Raw genomic sequence first — 21,229 nt, 5'->3', positions numbered from 1 at the left:
TAAAGAGGACATTTATTAATTTTGAAGCTTAAATGCAATCACTCCAAGTTAACAGTCATGGTCACGTGACTTCGGCAGCATCATTGTGAATCTTTAGAGTAAAAAAAATTGAATTGGTACAATTTGCAAGAGCATGATTAGAAACAAAGCAAAGGCAAGATAAATGAATGCTTTAAAAACCCCACAAGGACGCATTACTCATGTCATAGGATAAAACGTATCTTATAAAATATCCTGAGTTTGTGTTAACGCTGTAGTCCCTGTTTCGGGTGTTTAATCAAAAACCCTTTCATTGGCTTTAGTGCGACAGAAATAGAAACTTGTTTCCGCGTCTTAGCCTACGAAGATACATCACCCCTGCAGCGCTCTATACATAACGAGCAACTTTGTAATTCCGTTGCGCCGACAGGAAAACAATAACCGTCATCCTATAAATACCACAGTGTCTGTATGACCACAGGCAGCCCACCTAGAGAGGAAGTGACATTTTGCATTGGGAAACAGTCGCAGGAGGTCCTGCTTGTAAAGAGTGATGCGCCTTTGTGGTCCAGGTTAGTCAGGGCAGACAAAAGCATTTTAAAAAGGGACGGTCTTTAATGCAGCAGCCCCCTCCTTCTCCTCCGTATCGATTCTTGTTAATCCACCCACATCTGTCACAGTGTCAGCGGCCATTGATGGCTGGAGTCAGAATGATGGGATTTGGCTTGATCAGCACACCGGAGGAGAAGGGGAATCCCCGCACTGATTCTAATTATAAACGGTGTTGTGTTTTGATGGCGCACTTTGCATTTCCTCTTTCCCCGTAAAGCTTGTTTGTCTAGCAGCAGCTTGTTTAAGGTGAGGTAATGAGGTCGTTTTTAGGTTTATTACAGCGTTTTCATTTCTTATGTCGCTCTATTGATGGATAAATGACCGAACCGATATCTAATGTTGAATGACAGTGATTGTGAGTGTTTTTGTTTAGGAAAGAGATTGTAGTCCAGGATGTCTATCTATCTATCTATCTATCTATCTATCTATCTATCTATCTATCTATCTATCTATCTATCTATCTATCTATCTATCTATCTATCTATCTATCTATCCATCCATCCATCCATCCATCCATCCATCCATCCCAGACTTTTGTTTAGTACATTAAGTTTATGTATTGTGCCTAGTTTTTGCATGTTTATTGTGTTTACGTATTATGCATTAGAATATTTGTGGGTCGTTGGACTACTGACAATACATAAATGCATTTCTTTTTTCAGTTTTAATTGTAAAACCATGAAAAAGATCACAAATGGTGTCCATTCATTCAAGCCACTCCAAATTAATTTTGGAGTCATTTTGGCCCGTTATAATATATATTTTTTTTTTTGGTGAAATCCCATGATCCCTGTATTTAACAATAAGTACTGTATGTAAAATGTGGCATGGCCTCTTATTTCTGAACTGTGACACAAAATATAATTATAATGAGAATGTCAGTATTCAGTATTCCAACATCAAAGCGTTTCAAAACATTCGGCTACTGTGCTTTTGCACAACTTTGTTCTTGTCAGGTAACACCGCAGCTTCCTCTGACCCCACCAAGACCTTCGTGACATCAGTGGTGGTCAAGCACCTGTGCCTCTCGAGCTCTTTGACACCCACAGATGTGAAATATGCACACTTGTAGTAACAATTTGAGGCTCTTTCAATGTGTGCGCTAATAGTTATATTTCTTGTTATAATACTTAGTGTGAACAGGCCTTAACAAGACGTGTGTGTACACACCTGTTGTGAATCCATAGAAATAATTTGAGAACTGACCACATAAATGTTCAAAGTTCACAATTGTTTAGTTGAAATCGTTGAAAGTACAGTATCTCTCTGCCCTCTTATTTTATAACATGTTCAGAATGACCCCTAAGTGTATTTACGGTCGCCTTGATGTGAATCTAGACCTAAATATGGTTTGGCTGTAATCTTATACCTGTCTTAAGAGGCAGAAATAAGAGAGACATATTGATAAGACCCATGTTTTCAGGGCGGCGTTCATCCAAACCATCCTAGTTTGTCCTCCCACATGCTCTTTGTTCACCGTAATGTGCATGAGCTCTGAAGCATTTAAGCAACACATTAGCGCTGATTGTTTGTGTCTCGTGGTGTAAAGTGTTCTGCATCTGCCAAATCCCAGCGCTGCTCTGGGCCTATTTATACAAGGATGAGCTAAGCCTGCAGATCATGAGGCTCAGCACAGCAGCTTACCATGAGACCACCATATCAGACAGAAACGCTCAGAATGCTTTAGTGCTCGCTGCAGATGGTATTAATGGGTCTGCTTCATTCATAAAAGATTTGTGTATGATTTTAGTCATATTAGAGTTGTTTTATATTTATCCTTAGTGAGCAATATTGTACAAAATATATATATTTTTTGCATTTAAGTAATTATTTTTGTCATCTAACACTCCGATAAAGTTCATTTGAATGCTTAAACACTGCACACTGTACACATATATATAATTTCATAAATGATGAAATTACAGGTATATCATATACCTGTAAGTATTAAGATACTTGAAATACTTAAGGTATATCTTGATTATACCTAGCTAATTCTGCCTATCCTGCCCCATTATTACCTTATGGTCCAATATTTTAAAACACTAAAATTTGACCAACTATTAACGTCATTGTCAGTATGATCTCTATAAATTAAATAACTTAATCTCTGGATAAGAAACATCATATGAGCACATGAAGTAGCAAGTACTGTTTTATAGACTTTAAGCTTAAACAGCAGCCATATACAGCCATCTTCTTTTTTCCTAGATGTGTTTTAGCAACTACAAACACCTGGAGTTTTAAAGGCCTCTGTGCCCTTTCAAAGGATAGACTGGCCCCGTTTCCTCTGTGCGGGGGATTGTGGGACAGAACGTGCCAGCAAAAAATACAAATTGTCTGAAACCTATAGGAGGGTTGAAGATAAATCATGAGGTTTGAGTTTTGAGTCCTGTTACAAAAGAAGGGGAAAAAAACACTAGGACTATGAAGGAGAGAGATGCAAAGAACAAATGATGGAGAAAAGGAGGCTGGAGAGAGAGGATATGGCTACATCATGAGTCAGCGAAGGGAACAGCTGAGAATGTTATACGTGACAGGTGGAGACTGTTTGGAAGCGACTGTGTTTATGACTGTATTTACACACCGTGCTTTGAACGCAGCAGCCCTTGTGTGTGTTTGTGTCTCACTAATCATTGTGTTATGATTCAGCGTGTTTGCACGTCTCACTATGGATAGGTATTTATTAGACCTCATTGTCACGAGTCATTGTCGCCTTTGCCATCTGGCTCTGATCACGCTCTCACTTTGTATTCCTTCTGTTTTTTTTTCCTTTTTCATGACCTGCTCCGGCTCACAGGAAGATCAAGTTGTGCTCCAGTGCACCGCAACTGTTCTGAAGGAGCAGATCAAACTATGCCTTTCCTGTGAAGGCTTCGGGAACCGTCTGTGCTTTCTAGAGACAACGTCAAATGCCCAGGTATAGTCAGGGTGATTATATTCAGGGCAGGGAAGTCACTCCACATTACAAATATTTGGCGTGCATACTATTTCAGTCACTATAATTTTTTTCAAGCTGTATCACAGTTATTAATTATAAGTTATTAATCACAGTTATTAATAATAATTATATAACAATATATAAAACAGCTATATAAGAGTTTGTAAGGCAAGTAATACTTAAAAATTGCATTTTTAGTTCGTTTACTACAGTTAGTTACAGTTAGACTCCAATCATTGAAATGCTAATGTTTGCATATTTTTATATACTTTTATTAGTAGACAGATTGTACTGTTTTTCTTTGGATGCTTTGTACAGAAATAAATTGTTCATGCTTGTAGACGTTTACAAGCCCTAGTGAAAGCACACACAAAACCATATTTATTTTGATGCTTAAAACACTATTTCCTATGAAATCCCATGAGTCTGTAAGGTTATGATGGCAGCGTAACAAGCTCATTTGTTCTTTTAATCCATTAATTATGCGCGAGTCCAAACATTGGTGTGTTTCTTCATCTTCTTCTGCAGAATGTGCCGCCTGATCTGGCAATCTGTGCCTTTGTACTGGAGCAGTCGCTGTCAGTACGAGCCCTGCAGGAGATGCTGGCCAACACCGTGGAGATGAACGAGGTGAGAGTCTCCATGAAGGAGAGAGAGAGCGAGAGAAAGAAGGATGGAGAGGTGGAGAGCAGGCAGCAAATCCGAAAAGTTAAAAATGAAAGAAAGCAATGCTGAACGAAGGATATTACGTTCTTTTTACAATTTACATATACATATGTGTAGCCTGTAGAGCTAATAAAGAAAACGTACATTAAAAATGTAGTTGCAAAAATTGCAACAGGTGAGAAAGTAGTAATAGTGAACATTTAAAATTGTATAAATTTTACTATAGAAACCAGCAGGTAAAGTTACAGCAGGAGTTCGTGTCTCGCTTGCCTCCCCTGAGCCCATAGAGTTTTAACAGACTCCCTATAGCATGCCGTGATTTAGTGGGAGGTAATTGAGAATGACTGGGGGAAAGTCACATGAGACGAAGCAATGCCTCCATCGCAGATTGGATATGAGTTGTTATGATCATGCCGATCATGTGCGTGCGTGTTTTAGTGAGTAATCAGCTTGGTAAAAATGAATGAATTCTCAGTTTCTATGATCAATTTCACCAAGCTTTGATGAGTAATGATCCGAAAAATTGTTAACATTTAATTTGAAAATGTAAAAAGAACACCACAAAAATTTCAGAACACCACCACACACAACTGATAGATAGATGTTTTTTTTGGTTTTTTTTATTCTGTTGTCAGACGTTTGGACTCCATTTTATATTTAAAGGGGTGGTTTATGTTTTTTTTTTATTTCCAATTTGATTGTGTTAATGGGGTGTAGTCTTGCTAATGCTTCATTAAAAAATATTTCACCTTAATTCTTCACCACTCTGTCCTTTCTGCTTTTAATGCTCAGATCATTTCCTGGTTTTATGAAGCCCTTCCCTCAGAAATACGCAATGGGCTTAGATTGGTTAGTTGTGATTCACTAAACTGACTAGTGGACATTCAAAAACATCAGTTTGAGCCCGATTGAGACCCAGAGAATATTAGCGAAGAGGATTGCACAGAACCTGTTCAAGCAAGGCTCTTATAGGACTGCTGCTGCTTGTGTTATCTTCTAATGTACTCTTTTATCCAGATTAAAAATGTAAGCATTGTAGCATTTTTATAAAGTAATCGTTTATTTTGTAACAGTAAGAAGTGTTTGCCAGAAACTATTACTTGTTGTCACGGCAACTGCGTGAGTGTCCATGCTTAAGACTTCTAACTATGTGTCTATACACATAAAATGTATAATTGGAACACAGTTTGTAAATGAAAGCATTTGTGATGTCACAAACCCAGGAAGTAGCTTGCTGTAGTCCCTATGAGCTGTTTTATAGGCATTCTAAAAATATCTCCATCTGCAATGAACTTTCAGTGTTGTAATTTTGAAGATATTGTTTATGCTTTTGTATTGTTTATAAAGCAACATTACACACTAACTAAAGTAAAAAAGTGAATCCACAAGCAGAAATCTAGAGATGTTTGGACATTTTTTAAATTTTAGTAAAACCGAGACGAAGAATTTCAAATGACATGAGCCAATATGTTATTCACAATAGAACATAGATAACATAAATATTAGCTGAGAAATTTTATGCACAAAATAAGCTCATTTCAAATGTGATGCCTGCTACAGGTCTCAAAATAGTTGGGAGCATATTTAACATTGTGTACATTCTTTTCAAAACAGGTTGAAGGCCTCTGGGCATCAAATTCTGACTTTCTGAAATTTTGGTTTCGGAATTTGGTCCCGTTGTTGCTAGATATATGTTTTTAGCTGCTCCATTTGTGGTCATCTTTGACATATTTTTCAATTTATGATGAAATATCTAGACTGCAGGCTGACCAATGCAGTACACGAAGTCTTCTACTATGAAGCCATGATATTGTCAAGTTGTTCCTTGACATAGACGTCATCTGGAGGGGAGCATATGTTACCCATAAACCTGTATATACCTTTCAGCATTCCAAAACATGCACGCTGCCATATGCACTTATGCACCCCCACACCTTTCGAGATTCTGGCTTTTGAACTAAACACTGATAACACGTTGGAAGGTCTCGTTCCTCTTTGGCCTTAGATGACATGATTTCCAAAAAGAATGTCAAATTTCAACTCGTCTGACCATAAAATGCTTTTCCACTTTGAAACAGTCCATTTTAAATGAGCCCTGGCCCACAGGACACACCAGAACTTCTGTACCACAGGCATCCAACAAAGGTCTTCAGTCTTGTCCCTTATGCACGAGATAGTTTGAATTGTTTGATGATGTTATGTACCGTAGATGATGAGATTTGCCCATCTCTCTTGAGGCTCTGTCCATATTTTCTTTTGAGAGACTCTTTTAGACATGCTTTTTTCATATTTAATCATGTTACAGACCTGATGCCAGTTAACTTAATCAGTTGCTAAATGCTCTCCCACTTGAATATTTTTTCAGTTCAGTTTTTCCCCAACTTTTTTGAGACCTGTAGCATGCATCAAATTTTAAATGAGCTCATTTAGTGGATAAAAATGTAAAATTTCTCAGTTTAAATGTTTGTTATGTTCTCCATGTTATGTTGTGAATAAAATATTGGTTGGAGTGATTTGAAAGTCTTTTAGTTTTCATTTTATTCAAATTTAAAAAACGTCCCAACATTTCCGGAAATTCGGCTGTACACCAACCATATTTTTGCTGCATGGGTGCATGCGGTCATCTAAAAGCAAGTTTATTAGAAGTATATTCTGGTAGATTTGTTAGTATAACTTAATTTCCTGTACTTTTTGTCTCTCTCCTGACCCTCCGTCTCCCTTTCCTGCCAACTTTAGGCAGTCGATTTGGATAAATGGGTATGTCTCATGTCTCATCGTAACCTCAGCACCCTTCCTTTCCTCTGTACCTAAATCACCTACTCAGTGTCCGGTGTGGATGAAATAATGCTGTAGCTCTTCTTCACCCCTAAACCTTTACTTCTGTCTGACCTTTGACCACTGTCACCTGTTCCTCACTTTGTCTGGTTTGGTTGGAGTTGAAATCCCATTTGCTCTCCAAATGGCATTTCAAATGACACCTCGTCTGTGTGTATAAGTGTGTACATTTGTAAGAAAGAGAGAGAGAGAGAGAGAGAGAGAGAGAGAGAGAGAGAGCATTCCAGTGTGTAACTTAAGCTCAGTGCTACTGAATCCTGAATAAGGATATGATTTTCAGCATACGGCCCACAGCACTAACACTAATTCCTGGCTAACATGAAAGCTAATCAGCATTAAACCTGGGGGCCGTTTAGTATGAATATTTCCATGTTTTAAAGGGATAGTTCACACAAAAATGAAAATTCTGTCATTAAATAGTTACCCTCATGTTGCACCAAACCCAACAGATTGGGTCAAAACACAAATTACGATTTATTCGATGAAATGCGATGTATGTGTGAGCTGCCACTTGCCTTATTTTTGTTGTCTTTGCTGAGGAAAAGTATTCTTGAATAAAAAAATGGTTGAACCACTGATGTCACGTGGAGTATCTTAACTTAATTACTATCTTCCTGGGCCTTGAACGTGGTAATTGCATTGCTGTCTGTTAAGGGTCAGAAAGCTCTCGGATGTTAATGGTTTGGAACAGCATGAGGGCGTGTAATAAATGGCAGAATTTTCAATTTTGGTATACATTATCTCTTTTCCCCTTTTAATAACATTTTCATTGAAATATTTTTTTAATATGCCGTCAGACAAACAAACAAATTATAAACTGCTAGCAGGTTCTGTGGGCTTTAGATCCCTAAACAAAATCTCATACATGCTTATCTGAAAAACTATCAGCCATATTAAGAGCCATATTTTTTTTTTCGTTAATAACCTCCTCAGTAGTATAGTCATTTATGCTAACATCAGCCTTTTCATTTCATCTCACCTCACCTCCCTTCATTTGGCACCATGATAGGGTGACTGTTCTAAGTGGTAACCAACTGATAAAATGTCTAAAAAATTGTATATTATAGAATTTAACAGTGCTTCATTTGCCTAAATGTTACGGAAATTCTTCAGCTTTGTTTTTCAGAGCTTAAAGATATATAGAAATCATTACTGCACAGCTCTATCTGTTTTTTTTACTGTGGCATGTCAAAAAAATGGCAATTTAATGGCAGTTTGCTCCAATAAACACCACAACCTTTCAGCATATAGAAAAATTAAATATCTGATGATATATATATATATATATATATATATATATATATATATATATATATATATATATATATATATATATATATATATATTATTTTGATCTAAAAATAGTGTATTTGGAGCAACATAATGTTGATAAAAACATTTTCTTTAGCAAAACCGTCACTTTAAGGTCTGTTATGGTGTGCTCTCTCTCTCATGCTTATGTTATCATACTCATAAATAGTAAGAGACTATAGACAAAACTCACTAATAGCAACAATAATCGTGTTCTCTTGCTTTTAATCCTTTCTGGATGTTGAGAAAAGGTAAGCCGTCCACAGGATGTGTTTGTTTTCCTCGCGACGGCTGAATGTGACCTTTTGACTCTTTGACTCTTCTGTTCATCGGTTGTTTCTGTACCTATGTATGCTCTCTCCATGGTACTGTAACCCACTTCCTGTGAATGTGAACTTACAGTATGTTAAGAAAATCTCTGGTACTTTATTCCTCTGTCTGTTTTTGTTTTCAGTTTACCTCTTCTTATGTCTCACTGTTGTCGCCATCTGAAAACGGCGGAGCCCTTCCTTTTCCTGTTTAAAACTCTGCCGTTTATTATCCGACGTTGTCCGCTTTGCTGTGTCCTTACAGCACTATTTGATTACAAAGAAGATGTTTTAACTGTTTTCTCTGTTGTTCCAGTCATCTCAGGGAGGGGGACACCGAACGCTGCTCTATGGTCACGCCATCCTCCTGAGACACTACCACTCTAGCATGGTGAGAGATTGATGATTCCTTTTCATAATTTACCAACCTTATGCCACTAATTTTAAGGAGATATGTTTGTTACCCTGAATTACAGTATCTCAGCTGCCTGACGACATCACGTTCACTCACAGACAAGCTGGCCTTTGATGTGGGCCTGCAAGAGGATTCTACAGGTACATGTAATCCACTGTTCATCAAGGGCAATAGAATGTTATTAATAATAATACAAATTATTATTATTATTATTATTAATGCATAGTTGACATCATTTATTTATGTATTTATTTACTTACCTACTAGTACCACAACAAAAACAATAAATGACCTGAGCTGAACAAAAAATCATCATCATAAACAACAACAATAATTATAATTGTTGTTATTATTATTATTATTCATGTAAGCCTAAACTTATTTAATTGTTTACTAGTACTGCAATAATAAAAAAATATTTAACTCTTCTCTGCACAAAAACTTGTTGTTGTTAATGTAAGCCTGCCATTATTTATTTATTTATTTACTAGTACAGTAACAATAAAATAAACAAAAACAATAGTTTATATTTAACATTTCTTTTTTTCATTTTTGTTTGTGTTCTATGTAAGCTGGTTGGTATTTATGTTGTTTTCGTGTTGTATACGCGTGGTTCCTGCGTTAGTCTTCGTCTCTGTGGATTATTAAATACTATAATTGTGAGTTTTCAGATTCGTCCCTTCATTCCGCACCGCGACCTTGACAGAATACGGGACCCTAAAAGAAGAAGTGAGCAGCGTGTTTCCCTTTTGTTTTCTGCCTTTTGACCAGCCGCCTACAGAGCTCACCACGGTGGAGACAGCCACTAACAGCGAGTTTGCGGAGTGGAGCTCCACCCACTTGCACCATCTAGGGCTGCTAGATGTAGACGTAGAAAAGGATTTAATAGACTGGGAAACTGAACTGGAGTTTAATCCTGAACCAGAAGTCTAATCCTTTGTCTCCGCTGGTCCCGTCCAGCTCATGGGCTCCCAATACTCCAGAGCATGCTCCTCAAGAGTGCTCTCCAGTGCCCGTGCCTCGTAGGCGCCCTCCAGTGCCTGCTCCTCAAGAACGCCCTCCAAAGTTAAGCCTAGAGAAAACAAAAAAAAAACCTGCTCCCACCTGTTCCTGTATAGTCCACCGATCCGTCTCCTGTCAGCCCCGCTGCTCACCCTCGGCCCACCATCCACATTGGGCCTCCGGATCCTCCCCCTCAACCTTGCCCATCGGCTCTTCGTCACTGCCTCAGGCACTTTTCCGCTGCAGCTCATCCCTCCGTCGGCTCCACCGTGGGCCGCTATTATGGCTGTGATCTGGATCCTACTGGACTCCTCCTTTTCCAAACCCCTCCTGTTTCCTCCTTGGCTCCTCCTTTTGTGCTCTGTCTGTCGTCCTCCTAACCACCACCTAGCACACCTGCCGCTTTGTGCCCAAATGCAAATATAGCTGGGTTGATGAGGGCCGGCCATTGTCTATGTTTACTATGAAACCCCTACAACAATGCAATGTCCAGTCTCACTACAAAACCCAAGAAACATTTTTTTGTCCGAACAGTGTGAACCAGATGGCATAGCTAACGAATGCCTGTCTCCCACCGTCTCCCCCACAGTCTGCAAATGGCACATTTATATCACCGTGACACACTCTGAGTGCTGGTGCTCCTCAATGACAGTCAGCTCTCTGGCTATGAACACTTGAGAACAGTCAAAGAGGGAGAGAAAGAAAAGAGTACTCGCAATTGATTCTAACAAACGTTATTACAACAGTGACATTGTATTGTTTGTGTGTATATTATCTGCATTTGTTTGCTTTACAGCAGAGCAGTGTATTTGTAATAATACATATGTAAGTACATATTTAAATTCTTTGCGTCTCTGTATGTTCAGGGGAAGCATGTTGGTGGACCATCCATCCTGCATCCAAGCAGAGGTCAGAGGGTGAGAAGGTCAGGGTAGGAGACGACCTGATCCTCGTTAGCGTGTCATCAGAGAGATACCTAGTAAGACTCTTTAGATCTTTAGTGGTCTAATAAAAGTATCAAACATGATTCTCTGTGCAGCTGACAGCTGGTATCTGATAACTTTTGCAGCATCTGTCGTACGCCAGCGGGGACCTAATGGTAGACGCCTCCTTTATGCAGACCTTATGGAACATGAATCCAGTCTGCTCAGGCTGTGAACTGGCAGAGGGTGAATGTTCAGCAAACAGAGAATTCACAATCAACTGAAACCAAAATGTTCTGAAATATATCTGTGTTGATGAAAGATAATTTAACTTTTCTGACTGTGTTCTGGTCTCTATATTTGCTCTTTTCAGGGTACTTAACTGGAGGTCATGTCTTAAGATTGTTTCATGGTCACATGGATGAGTGTCTAGCCATCTCAACACCTGACCAGGGAGAGGAGCAGCGCAAGTAAGAGAATATATAGAGAATAAATATACTGTTGTATTCATAAATTTACAGAATATCAACAATTTGCAGAATATACAAATATGTTAATAATTTTAACCAAATAAGAACTCGTGTTAGTTTTATTTACTGCTGTCCTGAATTACCATATTATTTTATAAAAATAGATTTTTATATATACTTAAAGAAAATTATTTTAACAAAAATTAACTTTCAGAAGTTAACATACCCTTGAATCTTAATACTTTATGTATTTTCTGTTTTGCGATGAGTCACGGGTCCCTTGTTGGACCTGAGCAGTTCAACTGCATGCCGTTCTTCAGAAGAATCCCCCAGCTCCTGCATATTCTTTGTTTTTCCGGCATCTCTGGAATATTTGAACCTTTTCCAAAAGTGACTGTATGTTTTGAGATACATGCTGTCACACTGAGGACATCTGAGGGACTCAAATGCAACTATTACAGAAGGTTTAAAAGCTCACTGATGCTCCAGAAAGAAAAACCCAGTGTTAAGAGCTGGGGGATGAAAACCTTTTGAAGATTAGGGTAAATGTATCTTATTTTGTCTTCTGAGAAACATGTAACTGTCTTCTGTAGCCTCTGAAGGGCAGTATTAAATGAAGAAAAAAAAAAAAAAAGGCAAAATAAGAAAAATGTCCACATCTCCATTATATTCAAAAGTTTTCACCCCCGGCTATTTTTCCTTCTGGAGCATCAGTGAACATTGGAACCTTGTGTAATAGTTGCATACTAGTCCCTCAGTTTGATAACATGCATCTCAAAATCATACTGGGGGATTTTTCTGAAGAACAACTGGCAGGTAATATAATTATTTAAGCACGTTGTTTTCCTTACTGAATTGTCTGTATGTACAGCAATTGAAGTGTTATTTTTAGATAACCTCTTCATAAAGTGTATTTCACACTTAATGCTTAATATAAATGATAGTAACGTCATTCTCTCACTAGGATTGCGCAGTATGAAGGAGGGGCGGTGTGCAGTCAGGCCCGTTCATTATGGAGACTCGAACCTCTGAGAATTGGGTGAGAATATCTTTTACCTATTAACAGTGACATAATTCTTACATTTTTTGCATATATGTTTTATAATACACATTTGTAATTTCTGTGCAGTTGGAGCGGTAGCCACATGAAGTGGGGCCAGGCTTTTCGCGTACGCCACATCACAACGGGTCGGTACCTGTGTCTGGACGAAGAGAAAGGTCTGATGGTTCTGGACCCAGAGAAAGCCAACACCAAATTGTCTGCTTTCTGTTTCCGTGCATCAAAGGTAGGTTTGAACTTTTAAAAAATATCAGCTTTTTATTTTGCTAGTTATCGAATTCTAATGGCTTTTCTCATTCCTGGAGAACAGGAGAAAGTGGAGGGGGCTCAGAAGAAGCGAGACGTGGAAGGAATGGGTGTTCCTGAGATCAAGTATGGCGAGTCCATGTGTTTTATGCAGCATCTTTCCACAGGGCTATGGCTCACATACGCTGCCTTAGATGCTAAAGCGGCTCGACTTGGAACTATGAAGAGAAGGGTATGAAGCCAACCACATGACCGTATACCAACTCACACTCCTAATGGCTAGTCTTTCTTATGATCTTACATTTAATCCAAACTCTGTCTTTATCTTTCTCTCAGGCCATATTACATCAAGAGGGCCATATGGATGATGCCCTGACCTGCTCTCGCTCTCAGATGGAGGAGTCTCAAGCTGCTCGTATGATCTACAGCACCACGGGCCTTTTTACACAGTTTATCAAGTATGATTGTGCATCACATACAATCTAACGTTCATTTTTACTGTATATTACACTGTCACTGAATATTGTATAATACTTCACAGGCAGAATAAGAATTTGGTGATATTCTATTGTTTCATTTATTGTTTAATGAAAAATATACAAATATTTCCAATATGACTTTTTATTGTGCTTTACTTTTCAACATTTTGGTGCAGTTTTTATGTTTCTTTTTGAATAAAATTAGACATTAATAACAAATTGAATTAATTGAATAATAAGGTAAAATTATGCCATTAACTGTTTTCAACACTGATAAAGTCTCTTATCAAGCAAAATATTAATATGATTTCTAAAAGATCATTAATTTGACATGTATTTTTTGTTTGAACATAATAAATCATAATTAATCTTCTTCTCTCTCTCTCTTGTACATCAGAGGTCTGGACTCTTTGAGCGGGAAGAACAAATCCCCCGGTCCGGTATCCCTGCCATTGGACGGAGTGATACTGTCCTTGCAAGATCTGATTCATTACTTCCGTCCTCCAGAAGAGGAGCTGGAACACGAAGAGAAACAGACCAAACTGCGCTCTCTACGCAACCGACAAAACCTCTTCCAAGAAGAGGTGTGTGTGTGTGTGTGCCTGTCTGCCTGACAATCAGCCATGATCCCCTTTATTTAATGTCTCTTTTCTGTTGCAGGGGATGATCACCATCGTGCTGGAGTGTATCGACCGCCTGAATGTCTACAACACTGCCGCACACTTCTCTGAGTTTGCCGGAGAGGAAGCTGCTGAATCCTGGAAGGAGATTGTCAACCTGCTCTATGAACTGCTTGGTGACTGAATATGAATAAGTCTCTTATGCTTACGAAAGCTGAATTTATTTGATCGAAAATACAGTAAAACACTTATTACATTTTAAGTTATTACATTACAGTATTACATTTTAAAAGCACTGTTTTCTATTTTAAAATGAAATGTATTGTGCTACAGTGTCACATGATCCTTATTATGTCCTTATTATGCAGATATCTGTGCTTAATTACTGTCAATTATCATTAGTGCTCAGTTATTCATTTTGGTTATGATTGCTTTTTAACCCTAGTGAAAAATAAATCAGTGAACATTTTTTGAAATACGTATATTTCATGCTAAAAATACTTTTAAATATGTATGTACTTATTAATAAATACTCTGCAATTGTACTTTTATTATGCTAAACCGGTATACTTCAAGTCTGCTAAATTGAAACAACTAATTTTGTACTTTTGTAAGCAGTGCTGAAGTCCAACTAAATATATATTTACATATGTCTGATTGATTATTGCTAGTTACTATTTCAAGTATACTTCAGGTACACTTATATATAATATAAGTAAAATATCTTCCATTAAAGACTATACCATTCAAAAATCATACACTTCTCATCGATAGGGGATCAATAGGGGAATTTTAGGCACATATTAAAAAATGTGCATTGTGCACAAGTAGTCCTTCAAATAAAGTTGAATTATTCTTTTTTATACCAGTACGTGTCAAGCAATTTGTCAGTAAATATGTTAATAGGTTTGAACAAAACTTATAATTGTATAATAATTGTATAAACTTATAAATCTATAAACTTATAATTGTTAAAATGATTGTATTTTTTATATATAATTTTTTTACCAGGGACAATATGTTAAAATAGAAAATAGTCATTTTAATTTGTCATAATAATATTTCAGAATATTTCTGTTTTTACTTTCATTCTATAATGAGCATAAAATACTTCAAAAACATTAAGAAATATTTATTGAATAGCATCTAAAAAACATACTTTATTAAATATATGCATTTTTCTGTTCCATCCATTCTTTGTTTTATCCCATTGATGGAATATATTTGTGACTCTGTGTGTCTCTGTTTTAACAGCATCACTGATTAGAGGAAACCGATCCAACTGTGCTCTGTTTTGTGATAACCTTGACTGGCTGGTTAGTAAACTGGATCGTCTGGAAGCTTCTTCAGGTATACCTATAAAACCTTTCTCCAGCACATAGTCAACAAATGCCACAAAATGACTCATCTTTAAACCTTGCCACATACTTCTCACCCTCATACTTGTTTCCTATCTGTTGGTCTGCAGGCATTCTAGAAGTGCTGTATTGTGTTTTGATTGAAAGTCCTGAAGTCTTGAACATCATTCAGGAGAATCACATCAAGTCTATCATTTCTCTATTGGACAAGCACGGTCGAAACCACAAGGTCTGACTGGAAACGTCATTAAATAATGCTAACGTTTATTATTTTTCTGCAACTTAAAGATCTCACTGTCCTTTGCCTTTGTCTGGACAGGTTTTAGATGTATTGCGTTCTCTGTGTGTGTGTAACGGTGTCGCTGTGAGGTCCAATCAAAACCTCATCACAGAAAATCTGCTTCCGGGCCGTGACCTCCTGCTGCAGACTAACATCGTTAACTATGTATCAAGGTAATATCTCATTTGTTCCTGGAGGTGTGCTAAATAAAATAAATTGAAAAGATTTCAAACCCTTTAACTACTTGAATGTGACTTACTCCTTGTAGCGTGAGGCCCAATATCTTCTTGGGGACTTGTGAAGGTTCTACACAGTATAAGAAGTGGTACTACGAGGTGATGGTAGACTATGTTGAACCATTTGTGACAGCTCAGGCTAGCCATCTACGTGTTGGCTGGGCTCTGACTGAGGGCTTTAGTCCGTACCCAGGAGGAGGAGAGGGTTGGGGAGGCAACGGTGTGGGTGATGACCTATATTCTTATGGCTTTGATGGACTTCACTTGTGGTCAGGTTAGTGTGTTGATCTTTTGTATTCTATAAGTGTGAGTGTTTGTGGTCCTTAAACTATGTTTTTGCTATGTGTAGGTCATGTGTCACGTCAGGTGGCTTCGCCCAGCCAGCACATTCTGGCAGCAGATGACGTTGTGAGCTGCTGTCTGGATCTGAGTGTGCCCAGTATCTCCTTCCGTATCAATGGCCATCCAGTCCAGGGAATGTTTGAGAACTTCAATTTAGACGGCCTCTTCTTTCCCGTCATTAGCTTCTCCGCTGGAGTGAAGTAATTAACATTATAATTTTCTTCAAAAGGTAGTTCATCCTAAAATGAAAATTGCCAAATGAATTACTCATCCTGAAGGCATCCTAGGTGCATATGACTTTCTTCTTTTTAGATGAATCCAATCAGAGTTATATCAGAGTCCAGAGTGCATCCATCATTAAAAATTTCTCTGTGGAGTTAATAAATGCCTCCTAAATCAAACTGATGTGTTTTTGTAAGAAAATATCCATACTTAAAATGTTATGAGCAGTTATCTCTAGCTCCCAGTTTTGCACATTAATTATTAATATATATATATATATTTTTTTTTTAAATAAATGAATAGTTTTATTTAGCAGCGTTATATTAAATTGATCAAAAGGGAGCTTAAAAAGATTTACAAAGCTTCAAAATACTTATTATGCTTCAAAATACTTGCTCTGTATGCTATTCTTTTGAACTTCATCAAATAATCCAGAAAAAAATATTTCCACAAAATTTTTTGTTTCTTGAGCGCTAAGTCAGAATATTAGTTCTGAAGAGTCATATGGCAGTGAAAACTATGGTGGCCCATTGGTGCACAACACTATAAAATTGCCACGACAACATGAATGTGTTGTCCTTGTAGAAAAAATCAGGATATGGTGTTAAAGTATGTTCTAAAGCTGGGATGCTGGTTTGATCTGGTTTAAGCTAGTCCTTTGCTGGTTTATGCCGGTCCTGCTTAAGACCAGCATATACCAGCAAAGGACCATCTTTAAACCAGCAAATGACCAGCATAGATCAGTGAAGGACCAACTTAAACCAGATCAAACCAGCATCCCAGCTTTAGAACATACTTTAACACTCTTTTCTATTTAATTTTTCAGAGCTCGCTTCCTTTTGGGTGGTCGCCATGGGGATTTCAAGTTTTTGCCCCCTCCTGGTTACGCACCATGTTACGAAGCCCTTCTCCCCAAAGACAGAATGCGCATTGAGCCCATTAAGGAGTATAAACATGACTTTAATGGAGTCAGAAACCTGCTGGGCCCCACGCAGTCCCTCACACACACCTCATTCACTCCCTGTCCTGTTGACACTGCCCAGGTAAACTAAGCTAACCACATACAATTCTACTGTTGCTTTTGAACAAACACTTCATTCTCAGTGTTCATTTTATGTACTGTGTATGTAGATTGTTCTGCCTCCACATTTGGAACGGATCAGAGAGAAGCTTGCAGAAAACATCCATGAGCTCTGGGCTGTGACTCGTATTGAGCAGGGTTGGACATATGGAGTGGTGAGCGTCGTCTGTCGCATAAAAACCAAAGCAAGCTCAATACATACTGTATATACAAACTCAAGATCATTATTAAAGTTAAATGCTCTCTCTCTCTCAGTTCAGGGATGATAATAAGAAGTTGCACCCATGTCTGGTGGACTTTCAGAGTCTTCCAGAACCCGAGAGGAATTATAACCTCCAGATGTCTGGAGAGACCTTGAAGTGAGTGTCTGTTGAATATCAAATGTCTAAAGTTCATTGCTTATGCATCCATCTGTCCGTCCAATTTATTCAACAAGTTTTTTCTCCTTGACCTCTCCAGAACCCTCTTAGCTTTGGGCTGCCATGTAGGCATGGGAGATGAGAAAGCAGAGGAGAATCTGAGGAAGATTAAATTGCCCAAAACGTAAGAAACCCAAAAAACGTACCCAGGTTTATTGTCTTGTATAATGTTTAGCTTTCATGTTTTTCTTTTTCTTGGTCAGTTATGTGATGAGTAGCGGGTTCAAACCTGCTCCTCTGGACCTCAGTCACGTCAAACTGACACCGAATCAGAACCAGCTGGTGGAGAAACTGGCGGAAAATGGCCATAATGTTTGGGCACGTGACAGAGTGAGACAAGGATGGACCTACAGCATTGTGCAGGTAGATGTAAAAACTATTCTAACTCTTTCACAAAAAAACAAAAACATGCTTCTGAGTGAGAAAATTGATTGTTGCTCTGCCCATCCCCAATTTCATTGATTTAAAAAAGCAAAGCTTATTGTTATAGACATATTATTATAAGATTTTATGAATGATATACTCTGTTTGGCTGTATTATGGAAATATTATGCACTACCTCATAGAATTTAGTTAGAATCAGTTGGCAAATCCTTTTATTAACTTAAGACGAATTTGTTTGCTTAAGTTACAATCAAATATTTGTAATTTGTCATTTTCGTAACCTGGAATTCAGTTTATAATCCTTTAAAACTTACTCATGTTCCTAACCTTGTGACCCTCAGGACATTTTGAATAAGCGTAACCCTCGTCTGGTGCCATACAACCTGCTGGACGAGAGAACCAAGAAGACCAACAGAGACAGCGTGAACAATGCTGTGCGCACTCTGATTGGCTACGGATACAACATTGAACCCCCAGATCAGGAGAGCAGTGAGTCTCTGGTCTCATGTCATCTCTTTTCACTGTTAGAATCCCAAATATGGAAGAAATAATCAGATACAACTTCAGATTGCTGGGATTCGTATCGTTTTTGCAGGCCTAATCTCTAATCTTTTCCCCCACAGGTGGTCATGGTGTTGAGAACGCACGTGGAGATAAAGTGCGTATCTTCAGGGCAGAGAAGCAGTATGCTGTTACTTCAGGAAAATGGTACTTTGAGTTTGAGGCAGTAACCATAGGAGAAATGAGAGTTGGCTGGGCTCGACCGAACGTCCGCTCTGACGTTGAGCTTGGTTCTGATGAGCTGGCCTATGTCTTTAATGGAAACAGGGTCAGTGGTGTCATATTAATCTCATTTTGCTGTGTTATATGGTATTAGGCTGTAGGCTATCTTAACGGCTAATTGGGCCAATACATTTTGTGTGCCGCGCAAGTTGCTGACAAACTATTTTGGATAGCTGCAATAAAGTCTGAATTACTTTCCTCTGCTCTTCCTGCAGGCTCAGCGATGGCACATTGGTAATGAGCCATTTGGCCGTCAATGGCAGTCTGGTGATGTGGTCGGGTGCATGATAGACCTCACTGAAATGAACATCATGTTCACTCTTAATGGAGAGATGCTGATCAGCGATTCTGGCTCTGAAATGGCCTTCAAAGACATAGAGATCGGAGACGGTGAGGATTTGGGCTATAATGCCGTTTATCAGTGGGGTTTCAGTGAGTTGTTTCGAAGGATAATGTGTTTTGTTTAATAAGCTCTGTCATTTAGCTGGTCATGAAAAGTCTGTAGTTAGTTTCTGAATGAGTCTCACAAGGTTTGTTTATATAGACACAGATCGATCATGGTCTTGGATTTAAAAAGCTGTTTAATAAAAATTAACTTCTAATTACCACAAATAATTTTTTTTTACGTAAAGAAAGGGATTCATCATTTTTTCTTTTCCCTTTTTTGGCTCCAAAATAAAAAAAAAAATCATAAAAAATTTTCATACTTTGCTACACATTAAGGCGTTCATTAGCTTTGTACCTTTCAGGAAAAAAAGGAGTAAAAACTAAGTTATTCTCTGGGTTTTTCCTCAAAATCTAATATGAAACCTTTGATGTTGATGACAATTTTGGAACAAGATATGTAATAATAAATGTTGTTTGGCATTAAATAGGGTGAACATGTGGCTTAGTAGGCCATTTCATGACTACAGAAGACATTAAATTTAGTGTGTGTGAACTACTTTTAAGTTTGTTATGTAAAAAAAAGACCAAGTCTTTGCAGTTATAACAATTTTGAAAGTTCAGTTGAAAGTTCTGTCAAAATATCATCTTGAGGCAATGCAGAATTAGGTTTGATGTCCAAATCACTGTCCCCCTTTGTAAATTTGTGAGAAGAGTGGAAATTACCAGAGAACAATATTATCATATGCTATTGCAGTTTTACACATTTTGTGACATTTTCATATATTTTCTACCACAAATGCTCCCCAGAAAGCTGACTTACCATCCTTACCTAAGGCTAACGCTACTGTGTGTCATGTTCATGGTATTTCTGGAGTATTTTTATACAACACTCTTATCCACTCATATCCATCTCAGTTATTGTTAAAAAATCTGAAGTAAATTACATATTTGGATTTAATCGCAGGAGCTTTCAGATTTTTCTGATCTTTCTGCCTATACACTGAAAAAGCAATTATTATTCTAATATCAAAAGTTTAGTTTTTGCAATATGCAGTTGCAATTTTAAATATTGCAATGTTTTATTCACCCCTCCCTCAACTTCTACTAAATCGGCTTCTTCCCTTTGTTCTTCTCCCTCCAGGTTTTATTCCAGTCTGCACTTTGGGTCTTTCTCAGGTCGGCCGTATTAACCTGGGTCAGAATGTTAGCAGCCTACGCTACTTCGCCATCTGTGGGCTCCAAGAAGGCTTTGAGCCATTCGCCATCAACATGAAGAGAGACATCACAATGTGGTTCAGTAAGAGCCTCCCCCAGTATGTTCCAGTGCCCACCGACCACAACCACATTGAGGTACTGTATTTAAGCTGTTTTTGTGTCATTTATTTGAGTTTAAAGGTATAGATAATGTTTAGGAACCTTATTATTTTTCTCATGTGACCTGTAGGTCTCACGCGTGGATGGAACCGTAGACAGCGCCCCCTGTATTAAAATAACCCACAAGACGTTTGGATCCCAAAATGCCAACACAGACATGCTGTTCTTCAGACTGAGCATGCCTGTGGAGTTCTACTTGACCTTCAAGGTTCCTGCAGGCACCACTCCCCTCACACGAACCCTGACCATCCCTGAAGAAGAGGTGCTGGAGGTGGACCCCGACTCTGACTTTGAGGTGCTGAAGAAGTCAGCAAGTCGCAAAGAGCAGGAAGAGAAGGAAAAGGAGCCATCCGTGCCCAGAGATATCTCAGGCATTAAGGAAAATGACAAAGATACTGCATCCGAGAAAGGAAAGAAGAAAGGGTGAGATCTGAGGAGTTTTATGACGTTTATGGTGACATTTTTATGTTTACCCTTGTGGAAAGTACACATTACC

The 21,229-nt window shown here is 38.2% G+C and overlaps 1 protein-coding gene across 21 annotated transcripts in view; it reads left to right on the top strand.

The window, feature by feature from the left end:
* The window catches only part of ryr1b (ryanodine receptor 1b (skeletal)), a 77,249-nt gene that overhangs the window by 9,492 nt on the left and 46,528 nt on the right, over positions 1 to 21,229 (top strand). For 15 of the 21 annotated variants that reach the window (XM_043265007.1, XM_043264996.1, XM_043264991.1 and 12 more), the window contains exons 2-30: positions 3,392 to 3,511; positions 4,061 to 4,162; positions 6,935 to 6,955; positions 8,969 to 9,043; positions 9,129 to 9,207; positions 10,936 to 11,048; positions 11,139 to 11,238; positions 11,366 to 11,462; positions 12,427 to 12,501; positions 12,592 to 12,748; positions 12,833 to 13,000; positions 13,105 to 13,226; positions 13,645 to 13,831; positions 13,908 to 14,043; positions 15,122 to 15,217; positions 15,336 to 15,454; positions 15,545 to 15,678; positions 15,774 to 16,015; positions 16,091 to 16,283; positions 17,132 to 17,348; positions 17,437 to 17,541; positions 17,642 to 17,745; positions 17,846 to 17,929; positions 18,009 to 18,168; positions 18,531 to 18,678; positions 18,813 to 19,018; positions 19,188 to 19,362; positions 20,501 to 20,709; positions 20,804 to 21,156. In XM_043265007.1, coding sequence (XP_043120942.1) covers positions 3,392 to 3,511; positions 4,061 to 4,162; positions 6,935 to 6,955; positions 8,969 to 9,043; positions 9,129 to 9,207; positions 10,936 to 11,048; positions 11,139 to 11,238; positions 11,366 to 11,462; positions 12,427 to 12,501; positions 12,592 to 12,748; positions 12,833 to 13,000; positions 13,105 to 13,226; positions 13,645 to 13,831; positions 13,908 to 14,043; positions 15,122 to 15,217; positions 15,336 to 15,454; positions 15,545 to 15,678; positions 15,774 to 16,015; positions 16,091 to 16,283; positions 17,132 to 17,348; positions 17,437 to 17,541; positions 17,642 to 17,745; positions 17,846 to 17,929; positions 18,009 to 18,168; positions 18,531 to 18,678; positions 18,813 to 19,018; positions 19,188 to 19,362; positions 20,501 to 20,709; positions 20,804 to 21,156 — 4,097 coding nt within the window. Of the gene's footprint in view, positions 1 to 3,391; positions 3,512 to 4,060; positions 4,163 to 6,934; positions 6,956 to 8,590; positions 8,596 to 8,968; positions 9,044 to 9,128; positions 9,208 to 10,935; positions 11,049 to 11,138; positions 11,239 to 11,365; positions 11,463 to 12,426; positions 12,502 to 12,591; positions 12,749 to 12,832; positions 13,001 to 13,104; positions 13,227 to 13,644; positions 13,832 to 13,907; positions 14,044 to 15,121; positions 15,218 to 15,335; positions 15,455 to 15,544; positions 15,679 to 15,773; positions 16,016 to 16,090; positions 16,284 to 17,131; positions 17,349 to 17,436; positions 17,542 to 17,641; positions 17,746 to 17,845; positions 17,930 to 18,008; positions 18,169 to 18,530; positions 18,679 to 18,812; positions 19,019 to 19,187; positions 19,363 to 20,500; positions 20,710 to 20,803; positions 21,157 to 21,229 lie in introns of those variants that run through there. The other 6 variants (XM_043265010.1, XM_043265001.1, XM_043264994.1 and 3 more) reach the window with 2 other exon arrangements.

Source organism: Puntigrus tetrazona, chromosome 18, assembly GCF_018831695.1.
Source record: "Puntigrus tetrazona isolate hp1 chromosome 18, ASM1883169v1, whole genome shotgun sequence".
Lineage (NCBI taxonomy): Eukaryota > Metazoa > Chordata > Actinopteri > Cypriniformes > Cyprinidae > Puntigrus > Puntigrus tetrazona.
Note: the sequence above shows the minus strand (reverse complement) of the source record. Positions and strands in the feature narration are given on the sequence as shown.